We start from the raw sequence: 24,629 nt of genomic DNA on the forward strand, positions 1-24,629 counted from the left end.
GAAACAGATCCAGAAAGATGGAATCCAGATCATTCTGGTGAATGTCAGAGTGTGCATCCAGCATGTTTGACACTGCACGTAACATGTGCCAGCAGTGCTTTGCTTTATGCTTAAAAACACTCCGTCCAGGACCTGCCAGCCTCAGAGAAGCTCTCAGAGCTTGCAGAGGAAAAACAGATAACTCTGAAATCTCAGATTTCCTCAAGCATTGGAGATCAGAAGGCAGGGAAGAGGGCTCTCAGGTGGGTACTGCAAACCCAAAGGGCCAGGCAGATGTGACTGAGATTTAAACCCACAGAGTGGAGCAAATCTGGGCTGGACTAACCTCTCAAATGGCACTGCTGCTGTTTTATTGTCTTAAAGGAGTTTTCTACACCACCTGAGTGTTTCAAACCATACTTAGATCTAGGCTTATAATTAAAAGGTCAGGGGTTTGGAAAGGCCAAGAGCTACCTGAGAACAAGTTGTCTGTGCAGGCAGCAGCGAGGCTCTGCCATGGCAGGACCTGTGCTCTCATCCAGGCTCTAACATCCAACTCTTGCACAACATGAGAAGAGAGATGCCCTGGGCCAGTCTTTATCCATTGGCACTGCAACCACCTGGGTCAGGCTGCTCCTAACACATAGCCCACCTCGCAGCTCTGAGGCAAGCTATGTGGAAAAGAAAAGGCAGGGTTGGTGAATGCACAGAAGCAGAAGGGTTAAAATCCTGCTCCCTACCTTTCTACCACCTGCTCTCACTCTATTTCACGCTGAGGTCTGCCCCATTGCCTCCTCTCCTCCTCCTCCACCCCCATTCAGCTTTGCAGTGCCCCGATGGTGACACAATGGCTCTTCCATTGCTGGGCTAATTAGGTGCCAGCATACATTCAGTTCTGTAAACACATGCTTAGGTGAATAATGGACTTGCTCCAGATTGCAAAGTAGCAGCTATTGTGAGCACACCTAGCTCTATGGAAACCCCTATTTCAAGTGTTCCCATAGGGAAATGATAGATAAGACCCCACAATGGAGCAACAGCAGGAGTGAGGTGGGAGAAGGAAGACTGAGAACACAGAAAGACAAACATGCTCCAAAGCTCTGAAAGGCTTTGGTGTGAAGATGGCCAAATTCAGCTTCCATAGTAAAGCCTGCAAGTACCACTCCAAGTCACACTGCTGGCTGGACTAGTGCCCAGGAAATTATGCTAGGGAAGTAGCATTTGTTTCTCACATGATACTCAGAGGTTTTATCAAGAGAATGGACTTGGCTGCTTGCAGGAAAGAGATGCATCAGGTACCAAGACAGGGTACAAAGAAGAATTGGGAAGAAGGTCCTCTGCAGACATCACTGTGGAAACATTTTGACACACCTTCTGCCTCACATCAAGGAGCAGCAACCAGCCAGGATGCCAAGGATCTCCCTCTGGTTCTCACTGCCCTCCAACCTGACTGCAGCATGCTGCTGCCCTTTCTACCACGGCCTCACACAGGACAAAGAGCTGCTACTGGGACAGCTAATGAAGCTTTGGGGTAAAACATTCCCTGCACATAGCAGAGCTGCAGGTCTGCTGAGCTCCAGCACTGACAATACTATACCTCAGAATGATCATCTTGCCTCCTTACTAAAGAGAATGAGAGTTAAGAGCAACCACGGGAAAATCCTTTGGTATCCTACAGAAATGTGATTCCCAAAACCCACCAGGGAAGCAGGCAGCACAATTCAGAGCTTACAGCCTGCTGTCCTAAAGAGAAGGACTGTACCCAAAAGGATTCACACACTCCCTGTGTCAGCTGTGCATCGAAGTTTGAGTACTTGTGAAGGAGCCTGAAGATGTACAGATGTAAATCAAGACACAGCACTGCAGTGCACATCTTCAGTATTTGCTCAGTATCCAAAGAAGGCAAAGACAGACAGGAGGTTGTGTTTGTCCACAGCTTTATAAATCTGATAAATACAAGTATAACACCCTGCCCACAACAATGGGGCAGGGGAAAGGGGAAGGGAGTCACAAAGGTTGCTGAAAGAGCACTGACTTGTACTTGGCAGCTGAAGAGTACAAGTTGTGGGTTTATGCTGATGTGTCAAACAGCTTTTCAATCATCTCTCCCACCTGGTCGACCTGGTATTTGATGTACTTCTCAGGGTTCTTGGTGAAGGGCACATTGCTATACCTGCAAAGGAAAACAACCCCCAGGTAGCAAGCAAACGGAACAGAGCAAAAGACTCATTAACTCTCACCTTCTCTTCTCCACACTGAGTGAGGCTGCTCCCACCTGCACCCTTCCTCTGCCAGAGAAATCAGCTCCACTCCAGCATTTGCACTTCAATCTGACAGGATATCTACAGTGGGTCTCCTGAGGTTGACATGAACAATGTCAAGTGGCTCAAAGCTTTGTGCTAAGTAGAACACCTGCACTCACTGAGCAAGGAACCAGGGTGACAAGCAAATGCTGACAACTAATAGAACTCCCCCTGGGGGACATTTTAACGTGCAAGATAGCAAAGCTAAGATAGGAGAGTAGAAAAGTGCCTTACCTCTGGCAAGCCTAGGCCCCAAAAACTCCGTAAATCCACAGAAGAGATGACAGTGTTGCAAGAGGTTCTCACCTGCTCAGGAAGGCACCATAGGACTCTTTCACAATGGTTTTCTGTGCCCGCCGAATTTTGTCCCGTTGCTCCACGTCTGGGATTGCCCAGGCTTTCTGGATCTTGCACAGCTCCTCCAGCCCATCATTAAAGCCCTGCCCAGAATAAAACCTGGTGAGTGTCCCAACTGCAGTCGTGTCTCTACTGCAGCATTTTTCCCCTCCATTGGACAGGCCTCCTCCTTAGGCAGATCTTAGTTCAGTCCTGTTTCTCTGTCCAACCAGCCATGGGATGTTCCTATGCCATCTCTTCCCTCCTTACCTTAAAGCGCTCCTTGATCATCTGCCTCTCCTTATCCTTGAGCTGCAACAAGGAGGGAAAGAAGTAAAAATCCAGCATCACAGTTTGCCCACAAATTCCCCATCCAAGTGAAATCCCACCTATTGAGCTCAAATTTCTCCTAAAGCAGGGAGGAGAAAAAGCTGCAGTGAGCAGTGCACCCTACATACAGCAACTGGCTTTCGTCTGAAGTACTTTTTAAAGAGGGTAATTTTCAGCCAGAACAGGCATAAAAATAGACTTCTCTATGCTTTGAGCCCCTTCTAAGGAAAGGTATCCAGCTTTTGCAAATCCAAAATAGCAGTATTTGCTCAAGTGAAAAGACTAGAGGCAGAGATTAGAAAGACTTGTGTGAATCTGGACAGGGGAGATTAGAAGGCAGTGCTGTTCCCTCTCTTGTCCCAGACACAGCATTCACTGCACACAGCAATACTGGCATGAGATATAACGAAGGTTTCTGGGAATTTTTGAAAGTGACAAAGGACAAGATTCTGGCAGTTTCTATCACCTAAAAAACATCCTTGTCCATCCTCTCACCTTCACTCCTGGTTGAAAGACAGGCAGATTTCTCTCTGAGATGTAATCTGTCACCTTTAACCAGCTGAATTCAAAATGAGATGGGAAAAGAACAAAGAGGAGGAGTTAGTAATACCTCACCAGAGCTATTATGCTCTCATCCAGGACACAAAGGCCAAACTGGATTAAAGCACCCACCGAAGCCTTCCACAGTGACCAGGTTCTAAGTTAGAACAATTGCTTGGCACACAGAATATTTGGGTTTGGTTTCAGACTAGTTTCTGGTTTAGGTGAATCTCTCCCACCCTCCACCAGCACTGGCGACGAATTTCTCAAGAAGCTCTAACAAAACCACAACAAAACTGAGGGAAGAACTGAGGGGATGCCAGCTGACCTGCGCTGGTAGGTCTGGATCTGCTGTTCAATGAGCTCCCTGTAAGACCTCTCAGCTGTCTTCTGTGTCACAGCTACCAACTGGATCAGCTCAGACCTGGAACAAGAACAGAAAACATGAGGATGCACACGAGCCAGCTGCTATCAGCAAGATCTGTGCCTTTTTACTGTAAAGGGACCTTGAAACGCACAAACTGGGAGGCAGGAGCTACTCCAAGTTGCTTTCCAAAGCACCACTGTCAATCCTCTCAAGATGAAAGGATTCTCTGCAACATAAGGTTGCTTTCAAATGCTCTGATGCTTTCATCTTCCACTCTTGTGTAACATAATGTTTATACGTAGGGCAAAGTTTCAAAAGGGCAGCTTCAAGAATGCAATATAGCAGAGTTGGGACAGACGTGCAAGCAAAGGCACTCAATACACCAGAGTCTGCTTGAAAACTGCACTTAGCATCAGCCTAGACTTCAGAGAGATTAACTGCAATACATACTTACTTCTCCAGAGATTTCAGAATGTAGTTGTAGTTGTTGTGCAGAAAAATGGCACTCAAAGCTGGGTCTTCATAAACCTTGGATTTACTAAGAAGGTTAAGCTGCAAGTTGCCCAGCACTTTGCCTTAAAGAGGACGAAAAGTTTTGCAGTGAGACTTCTTGTTACTGAAAATTCAGAGTGCTTTGTGCTGTTCTTGGGAACCCACAGCAAAGCAAATAGCACAGCCTCAACTAAATGTACAGGCAAGGGTACAGCCATTGTACCTTGCAATCCTACAAGCTTTACACAGATCTTTCCTCAGCAAGTCACCAAAACCTCCCAGTGAACGAGTGCTTGGTTGCAGCTGGCAACACAGAGCAAGTTCCAGGTCCAGCATGGGTGATCAGGCTCAGCCTCACCACAACACAGGTTCATCTCAGGGAACCTGACAGACCTGACCACCATGACAACAGATCACCACAAGGCAGTACTGTGAACTCACCTGATGGTTTTAGTGTTAAACAGAAAACTGAGATTTTACAGAGACCCTCCTGCACTCAGGCAGGACTAAAGGCCCAAAGAACAGCGTGGAAATAGTTTAAGGCAACTGATAATAAAAGCAAAATGAGATTCTGCACTGTACTTTGTCTTGTCTGACTGTAACGGGACAAAACACCCAGTCCAACTATTTCTATCCAACTTCTGCATAATACTCCAGCTCAGACATGGAAAGATCACACAGAGTGGAGAGTACTCTTCACCCAAGAAGTCAAATGCAAAACAGCCCGTGCAAATGTGGGAAGATGTGCAGAGTACTCACAGATGTAGGTACTCAGCAGCCGCCTGCTGAACTCCGAACTGTAACTACTAGCTGAAGAGCTGGTCTCTGAAAAGAAAAGAGTCTCGGGCCAGTTAACATGCAACGGGAAAGAGGAGGGCACATGTGGTCAGCCTGATTCTATGCAGGCAAGCCCCTTCCCTGTTGCTACAGAATTAGTGCTGAGCTCTTGTTGTCAGTGACATTAGCTCCCTGCTTCAGTGACGATCGTCAGTGGATTATCCAGGGTGAGGATGACCCTTGCATCTGCATCAGGTGCTGAGCACCCTGGCAAAAACCCTTCCCTAGTGCTCAGACGACACTTTCCATCTTCTTGATTAGAAGCACACCCTCCCTTTCCTATCCCCACCACCCAAAACGGGGTTTTAAGCAACAGCAATTTGCAAGCAGAGAACAAACGAGCTGGAGCTGTTAACAGCAGGCACACAGCAGTAACTGAAACAAGCAGAAGAGCTCTGGAAAGTTTCAGCCATCCCCACAGTTGCTGACAGGGCCTGCTTGGCTCTGTACAAGAGACCACACCAGCACGAACACCTGCTCATAGGCAAGCAGTGACTGCAGGCTGGCACGCGTCCTTCTGTCTGTGCACCACAGGGATGGCTTCCTGCCCCTGAGGGCCTGTGGGTTTGGGACATACAGGGCAGCTACCTCCTCCTTCCCCACCAGAGAGTTTGGCAGCCAGGCCTAGCTCGGGTGGTCTGAGTTCGTAAGCACCCCATGGGAAAGGCCTCAGGGCTCCTGTTGCCAGGAGTTGGACAATGAGGAAGCAAGCACACATAGCATAAGGCATGACACCAGCTGGGCCAATTTGCTGCCCATGCCAAACAGACTCAGTGCCATGAGAGTGCCTTCAGCCTGTTTCAGCTCATGTGGCATCCCTCTTTGTCTGCAGGTGACAAGCCCTATTCTTTCCAGCCCACTGGCAAGAGCTACCTACCCTCCCCTTTTTCCCTTTTCAATTATGTGTCTCTCCCCCTTTTTTTTTTTCCCCTTTTACGTGTTAATTTATCACTCCTGGAGAACAAAGAATTAACATACATCACAAGGCAATATAAGTGGGTATGTGAGGGTGAGTCTGCTTACCTCTGGGATCTAAAGGAATATTGTATGTGTCCCCAAGAACTAAAAGGATTAAGGCAGAGCAGAGAGAAAAAGGGGAAGGGAGGAGAGAGAAAAAGAAATGCAAAGTGCAAAAACACAGGTTAGAGACCACCTTCCCTTTGAGAACTAAGCAGATGTTAACACAAAGCAGCAGACAGTTACACAAGACAGCAGGCAGGAGTCCCTCCAAGGCCACAAATGGAGCTGGAAATAATGGAGAAAAGGCTGAGCCTAACCTCCTTCCCCTGCTAGAAACATGGTTTGTATTGTCATTGCTTGCTTTTAGCAAGACACCTTGTCAGTTCAAGCTAACTTCTGAGACAAAAAAAAGCCTTCTCATACATCAGCAGCACTTCACTGGGCCTCGAAATGAACTGCACGGCCCACATAACCTTTCCAAGAAGTAAAACCATCCCACCCTACCTCTGCATGGTTACAAAGGGCCCTGCTGAGCCACTCAGCAGGCAGTAAAAGCATCAGATTGCAGTCACTGCGTTTAGCTGATAAGCTTTGCTCTTGTTGTTGCTACTTGAAGGGAACACTGCAGAAAAAAATGCATGCATTTCCCATCACTTGGGATCGCTGTGAGAGCTTCCAAACTCAACTCCAGACATCCACATCTGAGCAAGCAACTGGAAAGCGTCACTGCAGAAGCACCTTTGGGTGCAATTCACCATCCCAGAGCAGACGCCTCTGTTAATAGAAGTGAACGTTCCCAAATTCCTCTGATCTGATGATGCTCTGTCTGGAGTGATTCAGGTCACTTGAACAGGAACCAGACCTCGACCAAAACTCAGTAACCAGAGTGAAACCCAAAATGAGAACAGCCTTGTCATGCACCGATGTCCTGCGCTGCGCTGCAGCTCTGCACCTTACCAGCCTGCTCTGTTCTGACCTGTCTGATAGCATGAGCTCTGCCTAGGCCAAGGGCTCACCACAGAGCTGGGAGCTGCTGTTCTGTGCAGAACCAGGAGTCAAGCTCTAGCTGATAAGCAGCAGCATCCTCAGCATCGTTACTCTAGGCCAGTACTCTCAGCTTCCAACACACGTACTTCCTTCTGGAATTAGTTTCTTTAGCAACCTCAAGAGCAGAGCTAGAACTTTTCCCACTGATAACTTTTCACAGCACATGAATAGCTGAGGAGTCCCAGCTGGACACTGAGGAGACTGTTCTTGCTACTGCTGTTGTACTCTGACCAGAGAATGTGGCAGAGAAAGAAGGGATTCATCACCTTATAACCCTTATAGGTTACAGCTAACTGAGGTGGACCTTGCTCAGAATAGTCACAGGGAATTGGTTCTGTGTCAGATCAGAGCTAAATGTCTAAGGCATCCTCTCTCAATACTACCATATCTATCAGTCTGATAAGTACCTGATAAGAGCATGTGGAAATGTGGAATGCCAGCAAGGAAACACTCTGCATACCCTGGAGCTCTCCAGAAAAACATCTATATGGTCATGGCAGATTGGAGGACAGGACACACCATAAGGCAAAGGACAGGAGGAGAACCAGTTCACAGTGCACACAGAGGTTTGATCTTTTTAGGGAACATGTCCAGGTGATTTGGGAAAGGAACTGCATGCCCAAATAAACCCCATGCGTGTACCTTGAGATGCCAGCATGGCACCTGCTGTCTCCTGGAAATCCAACAATTGCTGTAGGAAAAGGATGGCCTGGAGGAGAGGAAGGGAAGTTAGGAAATGCAGAGTCAATTGCTTTTATACTCTGCTACTAAGGATCACGAAGGAACACATCTCTTCTTACTCAAAAGCCTTCAAAAAACAGATTCCTAAGCTCTTTTGAGTTGGTGGGCTGCACCCACACAACCACATCCCATTGAACACATATACAACACAACACATATACAACACAAACACATAGAACAAGTAATCAGCTGATTTTTCCATGGAAGCTGGTTAATTGCCCTTCTAACACCAAGACAGATTAATTTAAAACCAGAAAATTCCCTGCTGCTTTTTCTAAAACCTTTTCAGAGGCTGTTTTTGACTACGAACGACTCAAATCACCATCACATACATTGCTGGTGAGTTCGTGAACTGTCCCATCTTTTGGCATGTTATATTCCTTGTCTGGATCATTCTAAGAAGAAAGAAAGAGACATATGGTGAGCACGTAAGGGAATTGAAGGCATCTACAATAGAACTGCTGCTGCAAGCGGGCTGTGTGCTCGCTCATTTAGCCTCTCAGCACCTCCATCCTCGTCTCTCACAGTGCCACCTTCTGGTGCTCAGTAAACACAGTTCCTGAGCATTGGCAGCTCAGGATCAGCGGGTTTTGTTCAGGGCATGACCATCGAACGTTCAGCTCCCTTACAGGTCACTGCACTGATCAAACCCCACCTGACAAAGGGACAGTTAAGCCTGAGTCCTCCAGAACTTTTGAAGTCAGAAATTTTCCTTTCTTTTCAGACAGGATTAAATTCTGAAATTTGACTTGAATATCTGTGGAGGCCTCTTGTATTTGAAACCAGCAGCCAGCGTTCAGTATTTGCAGCTGAGCCTCCAATACAATCCAGCAAGCAGAGCCCTGCTTTAGAGTCAGAAAGTAGGTGGGCTCCTTCATGGAAAGTGAAAAGCTCAGCTAGGAGTTCTGCTCATAAAACCTCCCTTTCTGAACCTGCTTGTCTTGGTAGAGAGAACAGTGAAGGTAATCCTACCTTAATGTTGTCAGCAAACTCTTCCAGTGCCTTCGCACCAGTTGTCTCCATGGAAGTGATCAGCCCTGGCAGTTTGTTCTTTGTGCCTGCTGCAGTTCCCTGAAATAGTCCCATAACAGAACAAAGAAAGCAGTATCTGACCCTTTGTCCAGCACATATCCTTCTCTTTCCTCCATACCCAATCATCTCATTCACCATGCATCAAAAGAATATTTATAGCCCTAATCAACGAGTGAAATCCTGCATTCTTTGGTGTGACAGGAGAGGAAGATGCTGCAACATTAATGACAACCAGGACTTGCTCCCTCTTGTATTTTCTCTTATGCAGTACCTAACAGAGGCTGGTGAATCAGTCATCAGCTCCAGCTGGAAGCAGATGGAAAAGAGCCTTGCTAAACCTGGATGCCATATCTGATACCTGGAGTACCTTGTGTCATGGTCCAAGCAGGCTCTCCTCGGAGGAGGTGATGGTCCAGATGTCAGCAAGCACAGTTTAAACTAAGCTCAACAGTGCACTGTCAGATTAAACACTGCAGTGGTTATGTATGTTACACAGTAATGTAGATAGCCCATCACCAAGTCATGACAAAGGAGATACAACTCCTGCTGAGAGGTGCTGGCCCAGCATCACAGAAAGAAGCGGCGCTGGGAGTGACGGGTGCAGCTGTGCTGAAGGACAGAGGTGACACTGCTTTGTGCAAAGCCACTGCAGTCATTTCTTTCAAAACTCACCAGAAAACCCAACTCATACGATTGCCTTCACTCCCACTGTACTCACCTGCAAGACCTGGTCAAATTCTGGCTTCATCTGCTTGAGGTGCTTGAGGATGGGGAAGATGGTGAGCACAGCTGAATAGTCGTGTCGGATGATGGCTTTCCGGGCTGCTGAGACAATGTTATCGCCCTCCATGATCAAGTTATCTAATGACTCCTGTAACAAAGCCAGTCAGTCAGAAGTAAGCAGTGACTTCTGCCCAACCAGCACAAGGGGCTCAGAGGATACCCATCAAGCATGAAAATTTAGCTGGTTCCCTGCACAGGTCCAGGAGGACAGCATTAGCCGTGCTGGTGCTCTTGGGCACCCACAGCAGATGGAAGAATCCACATCCTCATAATGAAGAAGAAGGAAAAAATACTTTGTATGTATTCCCTACAAGAGATACTGAGAGGAAAGGCCCAACTGACCTGGATGAGGGAATCAAAAGTCTTCTTCTGGTGGTGCTCTGGGACGATTTCTGTCAGGAGCTGGTACTCACTCTGGGCCAGTTTGACAAAGGCACTCACACAGTGAATATACGCATCGATCTCGATGTCGAACACATCATCCCTCCCTGTAAGGGCAAGATGTTTTTAAGAGAACCAAATATGCACTGAGCTTCCAGCAGCTCTGCTCACTCCAAGGCCCTGGATTACACAAAAAGCACACGGTTCTTCTTAAACAAGCAGTTCTGGCTTTGTGCCCATCCTGGTGCCCCCTTGGTTTGCGCACAGAAAGCTCTGCAACCCCAGAGGAGGCATGCAGAGTCATCTGTGGTTCATGAAACTGACACGTCAGGATAACACCAGCTCTTCTCAGCCTTGTGACAGAAGGCAAGTTTGAAGCTCTTGTGGGATGCAAACTAAAATTAAACAAGGGCTTGAACACAGAGTACTAAACTAAGGAATGTCTGAGGTGAATTATTCAATGCCTCTCCTCGTATTTTTAGACTTCCTTATCTCCGTTTGTCAGGTAGATGAAGAACTGCCATACTGCATCAGCATTTCTGGGAAATCAAGGCTGTACTGGAAGACAGCCTCTTCACATAGGCAGTAACTAAAGAGAACAGGCAGAAGGATGACTAACTCCTATGAAGCAGGAATATAGACACAGTTAGGTGAGGTATCTGCCACAAAATGTTAGACACAAATGTGAATATTCAAATTCTTAGCATATGAACATCTCAAGACCCAGCAAGGAACTTAAATGGTAGGCATAAGTGCCAGTAAGATACAACTCATGCCAGCCACTAGCTGGATTTGTCAACAGGACAGATACAAATAGACTCAAATCATCCTGCATTGCTCTCATTCCTGTAGTAACCACTACAGAACAGCAAAATCAATGCAGAGGGGCCTTCTCTAAGCTGCAGGCTGCTGCCTCCTTCCAGCCAGCAGCAACTGTAGATGGAGAAAGAACCCACACTACAGGTACCTCAGGATGATCTTTTAAAAGTTCTGGTCAGCAAGTGACAAGTCAACGTGGTGTGCTATTACACATGGCCTGCGGTGTGCTACGTGCCACACGTGATCCCTGTTTGCTGCACTTCAGCACTAACCAAGCCAGCAGCCACCTACAGGAAAGAGCCCCTCAGCACGGTGGCCATCAGCTTTTGCTCAGGCAAAACTGGGGTTCCCCGTTTGAGAGCTCGGGCTGTGTGCAATTAGTAGGAGTGAATTCTACTGAGAAGAGCCAGAGCTTCACAGCCAGAAAAGGCCCGTGCTCAGGACTACCACGTAGATGAACAGCCGCTGGCTACGAGACTACTGTGAAACATGCTGAAAAGAAGGGATGTTAGCCAGCTTGTTATGAAGTGACAACACGGTACTTACCAGCAACCGGCCCATGCTTGTCGCTCAGGGTATCGGAAAGGTGTTTAACTCGTAAGTCATGCTCATGACCTAGTGAGATGTCAGCCGGCACAAACAGAAGGCGCAATTTATCCAGGGTGGTTACAGCATGGATGCTCACACTGGCTGGAAGCTGCTTCAAGCTTGGCTTATTTCATCTGATCCACATTTTTTCCCTACGCAGTTCCAGGAATGCTACCTAACCAAATCCCTGTATGGGGCCACGTAGCAATAGCAACCCTTTGAAACCTGATGAGAAGTGAGAGTTCAATCGTTTCCTGGGCCACAGGTGTCGCCTGAACCTCCTCAGAGTCATAAGCTCTGAAATGAATAGTGGGCACCAGAAGTGCAATTTGTACCCACAACCGTTACAAACCAAACTCAAAGCCCATCTCCTGCTCAGCACTGAGAACTTTTTTCCCCAGTAAGTGATTCTAATCACTGCCTGGGAGCCAGTAGACTACAGCGTAGGTGTTGAACAGCTCTACTTCAAATGAATATGTAGCAGGAGCTAAAAAGGTCTTCTAGATGCTTTGGACAAGAGACCTTTCTTCTCTGATAAGACAGGAGATTGGAATATGGAAGGAGACTGTTGAGGTAGGCCTTCACAGATGATGCACTGGGCTCACTGTGGTGTAACACTTCTACATCAGGTTTGGAAAGGTCGCTAGGAAACTGAATGTCTCAAAGTCCAGGCAAAAAAAGAACAGAACAGAAACACCACAGGCAGATGTCATCAGAGCAGAGCTTCCATTAGCCACGTTCGCATGATGGACCGATTGCTTTAAGGTAAGATTCCTTGCCATCTGCACTAATGTCTACAGAGACTTGGAAATTTAGCCACTACATTCAGAGACCTCATTTGGCCCTCCAGTGCCTCCCCAGTTCCCCAAGGATAGCTGTACTCATGATGCTGTCCACCAAGCACTTGGCTAATGGAAGCCCCACCTGGAAAAGCAAGGCTGATAACACAGAGAAGCTCAAAGGTGAAGTAGCTTGAGCCGTGATTACCTTCCATAGGAATGAGGTTAGAGGCCCCCTTTTTCCCATCTAGACCATGCTGAGAGTACTGTTTCAGAAGGTTCTGAGCCTTACGGATCGTGCCTGTCACCAGAGCCAGAGAGAAGAGACAAGAAGACCTAGAAAATGAGTGAAAGAAAACAAACCCAGAACACCAGCCCTTCACCAGCAGCTGTCACCTGGGCCCAGCGAGAGGATGCTGGGCACCGCTGAGCATGCTCAGTACGTGAAGAACCCAAATCTCACGTCCAAACGTGCTGACACAGCAGTGTTTTCAGGTTGTCTCCCTTCTTCAAGGGGAGGCTATGAAGTTCAGCCAAGGCTCCACAACACACACAGCTGTTCTGCAGCCGAGCCTCCCCTGAGCTGTGGCGTGGACAATTTCCATCCAGCACTGCGTGCTCCCAGAGCCACAAACACAGCTCATCCTCAGAGCTGCAGGAAGGGGTGCCCTCCTGAGGGGTATTTGCTGAGCATGCTCAATACAGATCCCCACAGCCAAGACAAGGAATGATCTCTGGCATTCTAGGAAGCCATTCTAGGAAGCATAAAAGAGTGACAACCTCTGGACTTGAGAGAGCAATTGCAGCAGCAATTCCCATCATAGGGATCAGAATAACGGATGCTGCCCACCCGTGTCTAACTCGTATTAAGTCACCCTAATCCCCAAGACACTTTTCTTCCAAAGGAACCTCAAATCAATTAAAACCATGGGGAAAAAAAAAACCAAACAACAGTGGGTTAAAAGATTTGTACTTAACACACACAAATAAAAAACAGACAACTGAACAAAAGCTGGTGCTGCATATACAGCTAGAAAGCATACACAAAAAAGCATTAATGGGACAACTGAAAACCAAGCACTGTTTCCACATTAGAAGGTTAGTGGTCATGCAATAAGCTACTGTTATCACAAGCACATGGACACCCTCCCACAGCAGAGCTTCACCTTCGCCTGCACAACAGGAAACAGAAAGCTTTAGTAAGGCAGATGGACTCTCCATAGAAAAAGATGAAACAGAAATGGGCTGAGTAAATGAAAGAAATAAAAATGGGGCTGCCAACAACACTAAGAATCATTTCTCTATCTTAAAGCAATAAATACTTCAAACGTGCAGAAGATGCCTGCATCCCCCAGTAAATGTTAAACGTAGTGCAGGCAGGAGATGAGTGCCAGCTGCCAGAAGCTGAGGACTAAGCTAATCCAGGGAGAAAAACAAGAGCACACTGCAGAACAGAGCCCTGAGGCACAGGATCACAGGGCACTGCACTGTCTCTCCAGGCACTGACCGGTTCCAACAGCCACCACATCTGGGGTCATCTTGAAAAGGACCCTACACTGAGACCTTTTGGCACAGTTCATCTTCCTCTGCAACCTCCCTCACACCAGGGCTCTGTGCTTTCTTGCTCCCCAGTCCCTAATCCTAACCCTACACACCGACCAGGTGTCTGGCAGGCGGATGGAATCCTCACATCTCGCAGACATGGCATCTCAATCTGAGCAGCACAGCAATGGGACAGAGGTTCCCAGTGAATTACCAAGGTGCCTCCCCAGGGCTTGCAATAAACAGGAGAACATGCATGCTTGCTTACAATAAACAGGAGGAGAACATCATCTGCAAACCACATTAGGCTGGCAGGAAAACTCTAGACCCACACCAGGCAAGCGGGACGACTCATGACCTCGTGCTGACAGATTCACTCTGAGCTTCTTGTACGTGGTCAAGTGAGAGGGAAGAACATCACTTCTTCCAAGCCTCCTGAGGCTTTTCACACCCAACTCTCCCACTTCACCCCAGCTACATTCAGAAACCTTGCTTTTGGTTTAAAAATCAAACAGACAGCACTACTGCTGCTGCCAGCAGGATCTCCCCTCGCAGGGACCTTAGGGCACTTCACAGCTCACCCCCATGGTTTTCCTCTCTGGTGAGAGTTTGAAACACCTCTGCCTTCATTTACATAAGAACAATTAGCAGCGTACACACTGACACACACCCTAAATGTCTGTAGACATCACTTCAGTGCTGCCATATCCCTCCTACTTAGCGTTGGCATTAGCCTTTAATGGATTCTAGTGCAAAGCAAACGCTTTTGTTCCACGATTGCTTTCCCTTGTTAGGCAGCTCTCAGACCAAACGGGATGGCATTTCAGCTGCTAATGAAAGCATCACATTCCAGCCAGGCAGTGATCAATATGGGAAGCAGGCACAGTCCCTTTATTCTGCCACACAAAGACTGCACACAGCCTGTCTTCAGGTAGCACCCTGCTGCTAGGTAAAACCGAGCTGCTAAGGAAGCAAACCGGGGAAGAGCTCCCAGCAAACTGCTTTAAAAATAATAAAAACCAGAGATTGCTCCAACTCAACTTGGCAAGTCTCAGATCAGAGGAGGTGATCTGGCTTTAAAAATCTGACTGCTGGAGTGTTTCTAATTGCATGCCTTAAGAGGAGACAATGCAGGGTACACCAAGAAATGAAACAGTGATGGAGATGAAGACTGACACAATACAAGGAATGGAGCACGTTCTCCAGAATCCAACACGCTGCCTGGGGGAGGGGGATGTTTCTGCCTCTTTACTCTGCTCCTAATATCTCACTTTGCCTTTAGCTGCAACTTCCCTTCCACTTTGCTCTGTGGGTGAAAAGGTTATAGAACATCAGATTTAGTTTGTTACTGATCCCCTGCAACAGGTTAAAGTTGGGGTGTGCACTGGGATACTCTTCCCTGAGGATCGAGGGAATCCACTCCCTTGTTCAAACAGTGAGAAAACCCCTCACCTAAAACACAAATGTGTGGTACTTTCCTTACTAAAACAATAGCAGAGAAAAAAACCCAAGTTTATTTGCCTGTAATTGAACAAAAGCTAAAATCAGGTGAATTAAATGCCATCAGATGAATATTATTATTAAGAGAATCACTGTACCAACGTGGAAAGAATATCAGAGTTTCACCTCAGGAGCTGTCCTTGAAAGCTGACAGAACTGCAGAAATACTGGTGAATCTTAGTAAGGAAAGATAAGCTCCCTCATCTCATTTCACTACAGTTTAGTGCCATACGAGATGGGTGTCCTAGGAGGTTTAACCACTCCTGCCCTTCAAGAGCCACAGCCTGGTTCTCTGCCTTTGCTCACAGAAGACCGGAGGCAATCCCTGAGATCCACCTGAGATCCCTGACAGCATCCCCAGTGGATCATCTGAAATGCTGTGTCCTTCACACCCTGTCAGCTGTGAGTGCATTCGCTGTGCTCTGCGACTGCTACCTGACCCATCCCACAGGCTGTGATTAAACTGAGCAAAAAGAAGCCAGACCTCTTGGCAAGTTTACAGCTGAGGTATTCAGAAGTTTTGGATGCCCAAATGCATCCATTTCGGAGGAGCCTCGTCTGTAGAAAACAAAAGCTTATGTGGACTGCTTTGGCACTGTGTAAACAGCCAAGATTTGAGACTCATTTAAAAAAAATACTAAAGAACATTTTTAAAAGCTCCACAGGAACGTGAAGTGACTTGTGAGACATCCCTTTGTCAGGCAGTTCTCTACTGACGGGGAACATCTGTTAGAATGCTGCCTGCATTCACCGACTGCAACTCACACATCAGCTCTCAGGAACAGCTCCCAGGGCACAGCAGCAATGGCACAGATTGATTGAAAAGCACCAGATGGGCATCTCTGGACGCACAGACTTCTGAAGGCAGCTTTCCCTCTCCCAATATCCCAGGCACACCCTTTGCTTTAGCACGAAGAGGTCCAACAAAGCCTCTCCATTCAGAAGTGAAGAAAGCGAGCACCAGGTCAGCACACACACACACAGACATACATTACCTGGGATGAGGACTGCGTTCACATCGGGATTATAAAAATAAACACAACACAATTAAAATGGATGGTTTTTCCCCTCTCTCTCTCCCCACCCCATCTATTCCCTTCCCCTGTCCACATTTCTCGTTTTCCTGAACCCATGGGAGGTGTTTGGACAACAAGGCAAAAATATTGGACTGGAAGAGAGTATTTTACTAAACAAACCCACAACAGTCCATGCTTTTCTGACTTCCACCCCTATTTACTCTGGAGATAGCAAGGTGCTGGGATAGGCAGAAGGAAAGCATCACTGCTTTGCCATGGGAGGCACGTGCCAGCTTTTGCTGACCTTCCCAGCCGTGCTCCCACTGATGGCATATCCCAGAGCCCAGAGCCCCAGCTCCACACTCCAGCTGGAGCAGCACACAGGAGCGCTCAGCCTCATCAGCTGCAGAGAACACAGTAAAACTCCATTACGAAGCAGAGTAATTCGAGAGCCAGGTAGGCTCTTGAGGCAAAAGCTTGAACAACCCTTTCAAAATTTGATCAGCACAATTTTGGCCCTCCTGTCTGTAGGCACCTCCCTGCTTCAACTCCTGATGAATCCTCAGCTTCCTACAGCACAGTAATTATTTACTCATAACTAGAGATCAAAGTGATATGCTTCATCAGGTCTGAGTTTCCCACTTTGCTGTAACACAGGAGATATTCCAAGGCTGAGGACAAATGTTGTCAAATCACATTAATTTCCTTCTCTCGTCGGTCTCTTTTTGCCGACTTCCTCTGTTAAAATAATGCCTTGATCTTTCCCTGTATACAGAACCCACCCCAGAGAACAGACCCAAGGACTTGAGTAATGGAGATAAGGTCTGTAATCTCAGTATTGAATCCAAGGCAGAGAAGAGGTGCTAATTTCTGAAATCCCATTCCTCTCCTGCCTGGAAAGCACACAGAATCTACTTCAGCAGCAAGAGGTCCTGCACAAGTGTGCCAAACACCCAGGCAAGATGATAGAATGTACAGAGATCCCCCCAATCAGGGACTCACCTGGTCTCTTGATTGGCTTTTTGGTGGGAGTGTCCTTCCTTTTGTTCTGGATGGCAGGGGAATAGGGGACCCCTGTAGAAGAGCTGTTCTTACGGAAGTGGTCTTTCAGCCCCTTGATGGAGCGGTCGAGCTGGACTGAACGGATTTGGAAGTACACTGTCATGAAATCTAAGGAGACAAAGTAGAAGCAGGGTTATGAGCAAACAGGAAACACTGCATGGCAAAAAAAGAAATAAAAATGTTCCTGAAATACCATGGCCCAAGGGGGACTTGAACAGCATTGATGTGGGAAACTGAACAAGGGCTTTCCCCTCCCAGAATATCAAATTCAACCACCCCAAATCCAGAAACTAAAATACAATAGACTCAATAGCAAGAGCAATGACAGTACAGAGGAGACACATGTCTCTCTATCCCATAATGGAGAAACTGAAACTATAGATAGAGAACAGAGATGGTGAAACCTGAAATGGAATCCAGGCAATCCCTGTGAATCCTCCATTCCCACCCTTCTTATCCTGCCACAGCTCTAAGGTCGACTTTGCAACCAAGAAGCCACAGTGTTCTATCACATCTCTCACACCAGACCCAACCAAATCACTTCCAGGCCTTTCTTACAGAAGGATGATTTGAAGGACAAGCCAATTAACCCTGCATCCAGTACAGTGCTCTCCCTTTCCATCCTGTTTACTCTTCCTCCAGCTTCGTCCCCTTCCCTTCTCCATGTCACTACCACACCCTGAACCTGCCTCCTCTCCAGCCCAAGTCCCTTAGAACCCATTCCTCAAGAGTCTCCTGCATTTGACTCCAGCATACAAAGCACCTGCCCACGCTTCAGGCTCAGCTGCTGTCCTGTTGATACACAACAGCTGGAAAAATTCTCCTATTTTCTTACAAAACAGGCTTCCTTCCTCTGCTGTATTCACTCAGACCCTCCCACCACAGCCAAGAGTAAATGCATGCCACAACCAAGAGAGCATCAGCTTTGGAACTGATGGGAGATGTTTGTGCAAGACATTCTGAAATCAATTCAAGCACTTCATTTCCACCATGAAAGACTTCAAACAATTCTCAGGTTTCAGGGCCTACAGAGATTAAATGGGGGGTTTACTGTCTGAAAGCAGAACATAAACTGCCTAATAAGAATGAGCCATATATACTTCAGTTGCTTCCTTTGATCATGGAAAAATTCTTAAGCAGCTTTTAAGGCTGTTTGTCATACTTGCTTGGCACAGTAATCCTCACTCAGAATTAAATCACTGGAGTGGGGGTAGTTCTAGTAGCTGCATGTATGTGAAAGAACAGCCTTCCTGTAGCAGGTCCACTAAGTCATCTCATAGCAAAGGAAAAGTCAACAACAGAGTATAAGGATGCAGGTAAACTCTGATGTTGCAAAACAGGGAGGATGTGTAAGACTGAAGAAAATATTCTGTGCTGCTTTCATTTTGGTCACGTTGAACTAAAAACGGTTGACTCTCAAATAGCTCACAAAAAGGAGAAAGTCATCAGTGCCTTGAACCTCTGTGATATCCGAGCACCCAATGACTGCAGCTCCAACACCCTGCTTCTGCCCTCAGCCTCAGGTGACGACCAGTGGGAGAGCACTGACTCAGCACAGAGCTACAAGGGCACATCAGGCAGTGCTGCCAACCTTGATTCCTGCCATTTTCCACCAGCCAGCCAGAAATGCGGATGACGTCGTGCAGGACGCTCTCTGGGAGGTGCTCCAGTGACATCTCCTCCTGCGTGTCCATTTCATCATCCCCACTGATCAGGTCCAGGATGAGGATGGGTGGGACAGGTTTGGTGTGCCGTGTCATCAAGCTGCGGAACTCTGATTCCAAGGACTCTTTTCCCCTCTCAAAGAGGGATTTCTGGCACAAGACAGCAGAAGACAGAAGAACAGGGTTTCTGTAATCAGTCACTCACAAGTCTTTCTGCATGAGATTGCACTTTCTGCAGTGTTTCTAATCACTGTCAAGTACTGCATGCTTCAAACTCCAATGCCTGTAGCTAAGAGACTTTTAACGACTTAGTTACATACAAAAATTCCTGGGAGTCGCTCGGTACACAAGTGGGATTGAAAAAGATCTCCCATACTGCTCCAGCAACTGAAGGGCTGACAAGAGCTACTCAGAGGGAAGGTTCTAGCATCTCTATCTTGCACTTTTAGAAATCCTAACGGCATAAAGCATGAAAAGAGCAAAATATCACAAGCAGAAACGCTGCTGGGTTCAGACTCAAACAGAAACCAAAGCAATCATTTTTCCAGCTGTGCCCAAACCCCTTCTTTACCAGGCTGCAAGCCCCCCAGCCTCTCACAGCAAGAGGGCAAGTGGCAGGGCTGTGGCTGGCCCTGTCTCTCCCATGTCAGCTTCCAGAGCTGTGACCTACCACACGGTTCAGCTCCGGGCTGTCTGGATTGTTGTCCTGGAAGTATTCCACTGCTTTCTGGATTTTGTCCATGCAATTCAAGTACTCCTCCAGCCTCCCAGTGGGGCTAAAAATAAAAGCAAAAATAAAAAGGATCAGTGGAAAAAAAAATACAAAGTCAGCAGCAGGACAGACTCAGGATGAAAATAATACAGAAAAATTCGATCATTTTCTCTCCAGCTTGAAGGAGTTCATGAATTCACTCTTGCTTCCACTCAGTGCCACAGCTGAACAGCCAAGTCATGCAGCAAGCACAGAAGTGTTGATGACTGAGCACCCCGGAAGGAGGGCCATCACATCTCCTAGAGACTGAAAGCAGGGCCCAGCACAGCTTCAGTTCATCATGGAGGCAGCGACAGCACCGACAGGGAACAGTGAACTTTTGGGAAAAGGGTGGAGAAAAGAAATGAAGCCAACAGTGGTCATGAGCTTCATATGGCAGCACACGTGTAGAATCTGGAAGAGACATCAGTGCAGTCTGAGCAGACTCTGACCTCTGAGGATTGCTGAAAGCAAAGTCAGAAAGGGGACGAGTGGTGGAAAAGGAATGTGAGAAGGATACGAGGAAACTGAGTGCGCGGAGTCAGCGCCTTCTCTACCCCAAAACTGGTAGGATGAAGCACCTCAGCGAGACCCAGCTACTGAACTCACCCTTCCTTTATGATCTTCTCTGTGTCCTTAGCCACATGGTAGTAACTGATGACGTGATCCAAGCAGGACAAGGTTTTCTCCACGTTCTCCTGCAAGCGCTGTAGATTCTCTGTCTGTTTATGGACAGGGATGATCGAATTCTCCAGCTTCATCAAACGACTTTCAAAGGAGGAAAGGATAGAAACCTACGTGCCAAGAGAGACAGAAGAGTTGAGGACATCCCTCCACACAAATTCACACTACAGGTCAGCAGCTAGAGTAGGGCAATCCGGCACCTTCAGGCCCCGCTTCTGTTCCAGGCTTGATATAAATTTGCCATGACTTCTTAAGGCAGACTGTTTAAACTTTCTATGTCCTAAAGAATAAATTACAATACAGATCATCTGCTGTCAAAGATAGGCCAACCTTACCTTTGTAAAGCATGCAAACATACCAAAACAGTACTAAGGAAGAGCAAAATTTTACTTGACAGCAAGACACAAAGCCACTGGAAATGCCTGGAGGTGCCTTAGATACAAGAGATCAGTAAAAACATCACCTGGCAGCCACCTTGCTCCACAGCACTAAGATGTAAAACAGAGCAGTAGAACACAAAGGCACAGTACAGCACGAACGTTCTTCTACACTGTAAGTATTTGTTTTCCCAAAGGATCTGTCGCTTCTGAACTGTGGAAAACCTTAGCAAGCCCACAGAGGGTGTCTTAACATCATCTCTTCTGGGTCAAAATGCAATTCTTTCAGGATGCACTCTTATGATGAATCCTCCAGATTTATCTGGTGGTGCTTCTATGACTTTTCTAAATTGCTGAACACAAAACTGAATGTTATATGCCAGTTAAGGGCTTACTAGCACCAATCAGAGTGCAATAATTACTTTCTACCTCTTAAGCAAAGTATTACCAAATAAATTCCAAATAAGACCAGCCTTTGTGAAGAAAGAACAAGATGCTGTTGCACAAATTAGTTTAGGGTTAATTAATACCTCTCCCCAAGAGAAAGGACAGACTGTATGGAGATGAAGCCTTTGCTTTGCGCCCACACCTCCCTTGGAGAAAGGCATGGATTTGAAACCAGCCTGTGGAGTGTAAAAGCATTCACGTATCCTTCAAATAAGTACAACACCACCCTCGAATATGAGTTTTCCTAAGGATGAACAGACCGTGACCCAACGTTAAGTCTGAACTTCAAGGAGCTCCTTACCATGTTCTTTGTGAGCTGGTCGCTCTTCTCAAGACTCTCTTTGATAAAGGACAGAGTTTCTTCTTCCTGCAATTAGGATGAAAAGCGGTTTCCATTTCAGACCACCGAGCGCTCAGTTCCCTAAACACCACACGCAGGTTTGTACAGGTCTTGCTAGATCTGCGTGCTTGATCTGAGGCCACACTGTAACATGCCACCTCTAGAGAGAAAACAGCATCTAACCCGAGGCGAGAAGCACTATGCAAGGAGCGGGGCTGTCAAGGATCGCTCATTTCCCCGAGCCCACAGCCTCACGCTCAAATCACAGCGCAAAACCAACGCCTCCACCACCCCAACTCACACCACGCACCTCCACCCACAGCCCAGCTGCGGCTGTGAGACCGAGCCCTCAGAAAGCCTCCGTGCCCCAGGAGCGGGCAGGGACGCACAGACACGGCCCGGCCCCGACGAGAGCTGGGGCGGCTCACAGCTCACAGCACCAGGCCCGTCTCCGAGGCAACGCGCCGAGGCTGCAGGCCCAGCCCCACATCCACGCACCGACAGGACCCGCGGCTGCCCCCCGGCCCAGCTTCACCTGCTTCAGCTTGTCCTCGATCTCCCTCCTGCGGGCCGACATCTCCTCGGTGGGGATCATCGTGCCGTGGGGCGCCGGGGCCGCGCTCCACAGAGGAACCCCGCTCGCACAGCCCGCTTCCGGCCGGTCACCGCCACGGCGCCATCTTGGGAGCGGCAAGGGACGTTGCGCATGCGCAGAAACGCAAAGTGCCATCTAAAGAGTGGCCTCCGGCGCACAGGGGCCGGAAGGAGAGCTGCGCTTGTGCGCGGACGCCTTGAATGCGGCTGGCGGGGATGTAAGGCGCATGCGCAAAAGAAATGTCGGCAGCCACCTTGGGTGTGGCGTACGGTCTGCGCCGCCATCTTGGGAAGGGTGTGCTGCGTCCTACTGTGGCACCCTTTCTCTGCTGGGATGTACAGAGTGACCCCAATGTCAGCGACGGCCCTAAAAGACACGATGGGGTCCCAAAGGCCACCTGGTGGGAAAACAGTGTTGGTGGTCCTGCAGGAGGGCTGAGGCAGCCAGGCTCAGCTGCCTCCTGGCCTCTGACCCATCCCATTCCCTCAGCTACTCCCCATAAGATTCGTGCTCCAAACCCCCCATAGCTCTGCTGTGCACCTCTGAATACACTCCAGTACCTCAATGCCTTCCTTGCAGAGAGGGACCCAACACTGAACACAACACTCGAGGTGCAACTTCACCAGTGCCAGTACAGAGCGATGAAGACATCCCACCTTCCCCTCTGCGCTGTCACACTGCACTGGGCTCATGCACAGAGGCTGCCCACGGAAGGAGGAAATGCAGCAGGTCAATGTGTCCTGGCATTGTTTGCTGCCAAAAGGTGCTGCACCCATTGCAGGAAGGCGATGCACAGCAGGGAAGTGCCCCAGTGTGACCTTGCCACCAGCTGCAGCTGGCTCTGCTGATGTCAGATGCTGTTCTGTGCGTGCCACAAATCAGACCCCCAACCTCGTGCAGCCTGCTGCTATCGGGGGGACCTCTGTGTCCCCATCTATCTTCCTCTTGTCAGCCCACCCTGTGCTTAGGAAAGGAACGGAGACAGCCCAATGGGTCTCTGTCATTCAACAACGGGTGCATTTTATGATGCACCTTATCATACTGCAGACAGCTGTGTACTGGCCGACAGGAAGGGCAGTGTATTTTCTGCGTGTGACACAGCCTGGCTGTGCTTGCCCACCGGGGTTAGTGGGGACATCTGCTAACAAGCACTGCGTCCCTGAGAATTGAACTGTCTGCGCCGAGCACGGCTGCATTTGGAAACGATTATTTTTCTTTTCTGCCAATCCACACCATTTCTGTAATTGCACCCCCTCTCGATTCTAAGGGCAGAACAAAGCCAAAAGGAGATCTCCCCCCTCGCTGAGCCGTGTGCACCCACACCCCCAAAGTGACACCGGACAGATGGGGATGTGAGCACTGCGACACGTCCCAGGTGCGTGCACACCCCGAACCACCCTTGGCCTCTCCTGAAACAAAAAACAGCACAGGTTGCACCCCGTCCCGCCGGCTGCTGCTGCCGTCCCGCCGCTCACAGCCGCCTTCCCACCCCTCCAACAATCGCTTTCCGCGCCGAAGCTGCCGCTGCGGAGGATGAAAGGCAATGACTCAGCAGTGGACGGAGGAATGCCGCTTCCCCCCTGCTCCTTTTTCTCCCTGGCAGGGTGTCACCAACGGCCGAGTTGGCGCAGTGCATGGTTGGGGCTGCGGTGTGCTAACGAGAGTGCTGATGAGTCTATTTGGCACCGAGCAAAGCTGCTGTGCTGCTCCAAAACTGGAGGTCGGGATCTGATCAGAACCCGATGGCTTTGGGCTGTTTGGACACAAAGTTCGGATGACATCACGGCTCTGTTGTTCAGCAATGGGAGTTTTTGGTGCTGCAGACACAAGGAAGTGGCTGCTGCTCCCATGGGGACGTGATGGTCATTTTGCTTGGTGGACAGCAGGTTTGGGGTGCTGGACTCCCAAAATGCTGCTAAGGAGAGAAGGGACCTGATGTGCAGCTGGGGCAGTGAGGCAGGAAGCACCTTGCTTTGCTTTGTGTGCTCTGTGCTGACCCCCATGGCACATCCCTCCCAGCTGCCTGTGTAGAAGCAAAGTTCACCCCACGAAAGGTGTAATCTTGATGACATCCAGGGACAGTCAATTAAGAGCAGCCCTCAGAGCAAGGACTTGCTGTCCCCTCATCGTGCCTCGGTGCTACCCATCCCAGGAAGAGTTCCACTGCAGAAATGAATTCTGCCTGCCCCTGTGCCCACAGAATGTGGGTGCACCCAGCTGCTGCTAGGGTGAACTTGAATGGGGTGAGAAGGAACCAAACCCACCAAAGGGCTTTGCCTCTCTGGCAACAGCTGTCTCAAGCCCTACCAGCTTTGCTCTGAGCCATGATGTCTCACG

At 48.4% G+C, this 24,629-nt stretch overlaps 1 protein-coding gene across 13 annotated transcripts; it reads right to left on the reverse strand.

The window, feature by feature from the left end:
• Nucleotides 1–2,040: 2,040 nt before the first annotated feature.
• EXOC7 (exocyst complex component 7) lies at nucleotides 2,041–22,292 on the reverse strand (the record flags this gene model as incomplete). Of its 13 annotated transcripts, none has more annotated exons than XM_079544465.1 (22): nucleotides 2,041–2,152; nucleotides 2,589–2,722; nucleotides 2,889–2,930; nucleotides 3,444–3,507; nucleotides 3,817–3,912; nucleotides 4,310–4,430; nucleotides 5,107–5,172; nucleotides 6,208–6,246; nucleotides 7,834–7,900; nucleotides 8,265–8,327; nucleotides 8,905–9,003; nucleotides 9,683–9,835; nucleotides 10,090–10,235; nucleotides 11,494–11,562; nucleotides 12,523–12,615; nucleotides 16,352–16,363; nucleotides 17,375–17,542; nucleotides 19,026–19,248; nucleotides 19,769–19,874; nucleotides 20,459–20,643; nucleotides 21,659–21,724; nucleotides 22,233–22,292. In XM_079544465.1, 22 exons carry the CDS (start codon nucleotides 22,290–22,292, stop codon nucleotides 2,050–2,052), a joined length of 2,175 nt encoding a protein of 724 aa, XP_079400591.1. The 13 variants fall into 13 exon arrangements, with proteins under 13 accessions (XP_079400591.1, XP_079400585.1, XP_079400590.1 ...); XM_079544459.1 differs by having other exon boundaries at nucleotides 18,894–19,248; XM_079544464.1 differs by lacking the exon at nucleotides 16,352–16,363.
• Nucleotides 22,293–24,629: the final 2,337 nt, after the last annotated feature.

This window comes from Tetrao urogallus (assembly GCF_951394365.1).
Source record: "Tetrao urogallus genome assembly, chromosome: 18".
In the NCBI taxonomy this organism is placed as follows: Eukaryota; Metazoa; Chordata; class Aves; order Galliformes; family Phasianidae; genus Tetrao; species Tetrao urogallus.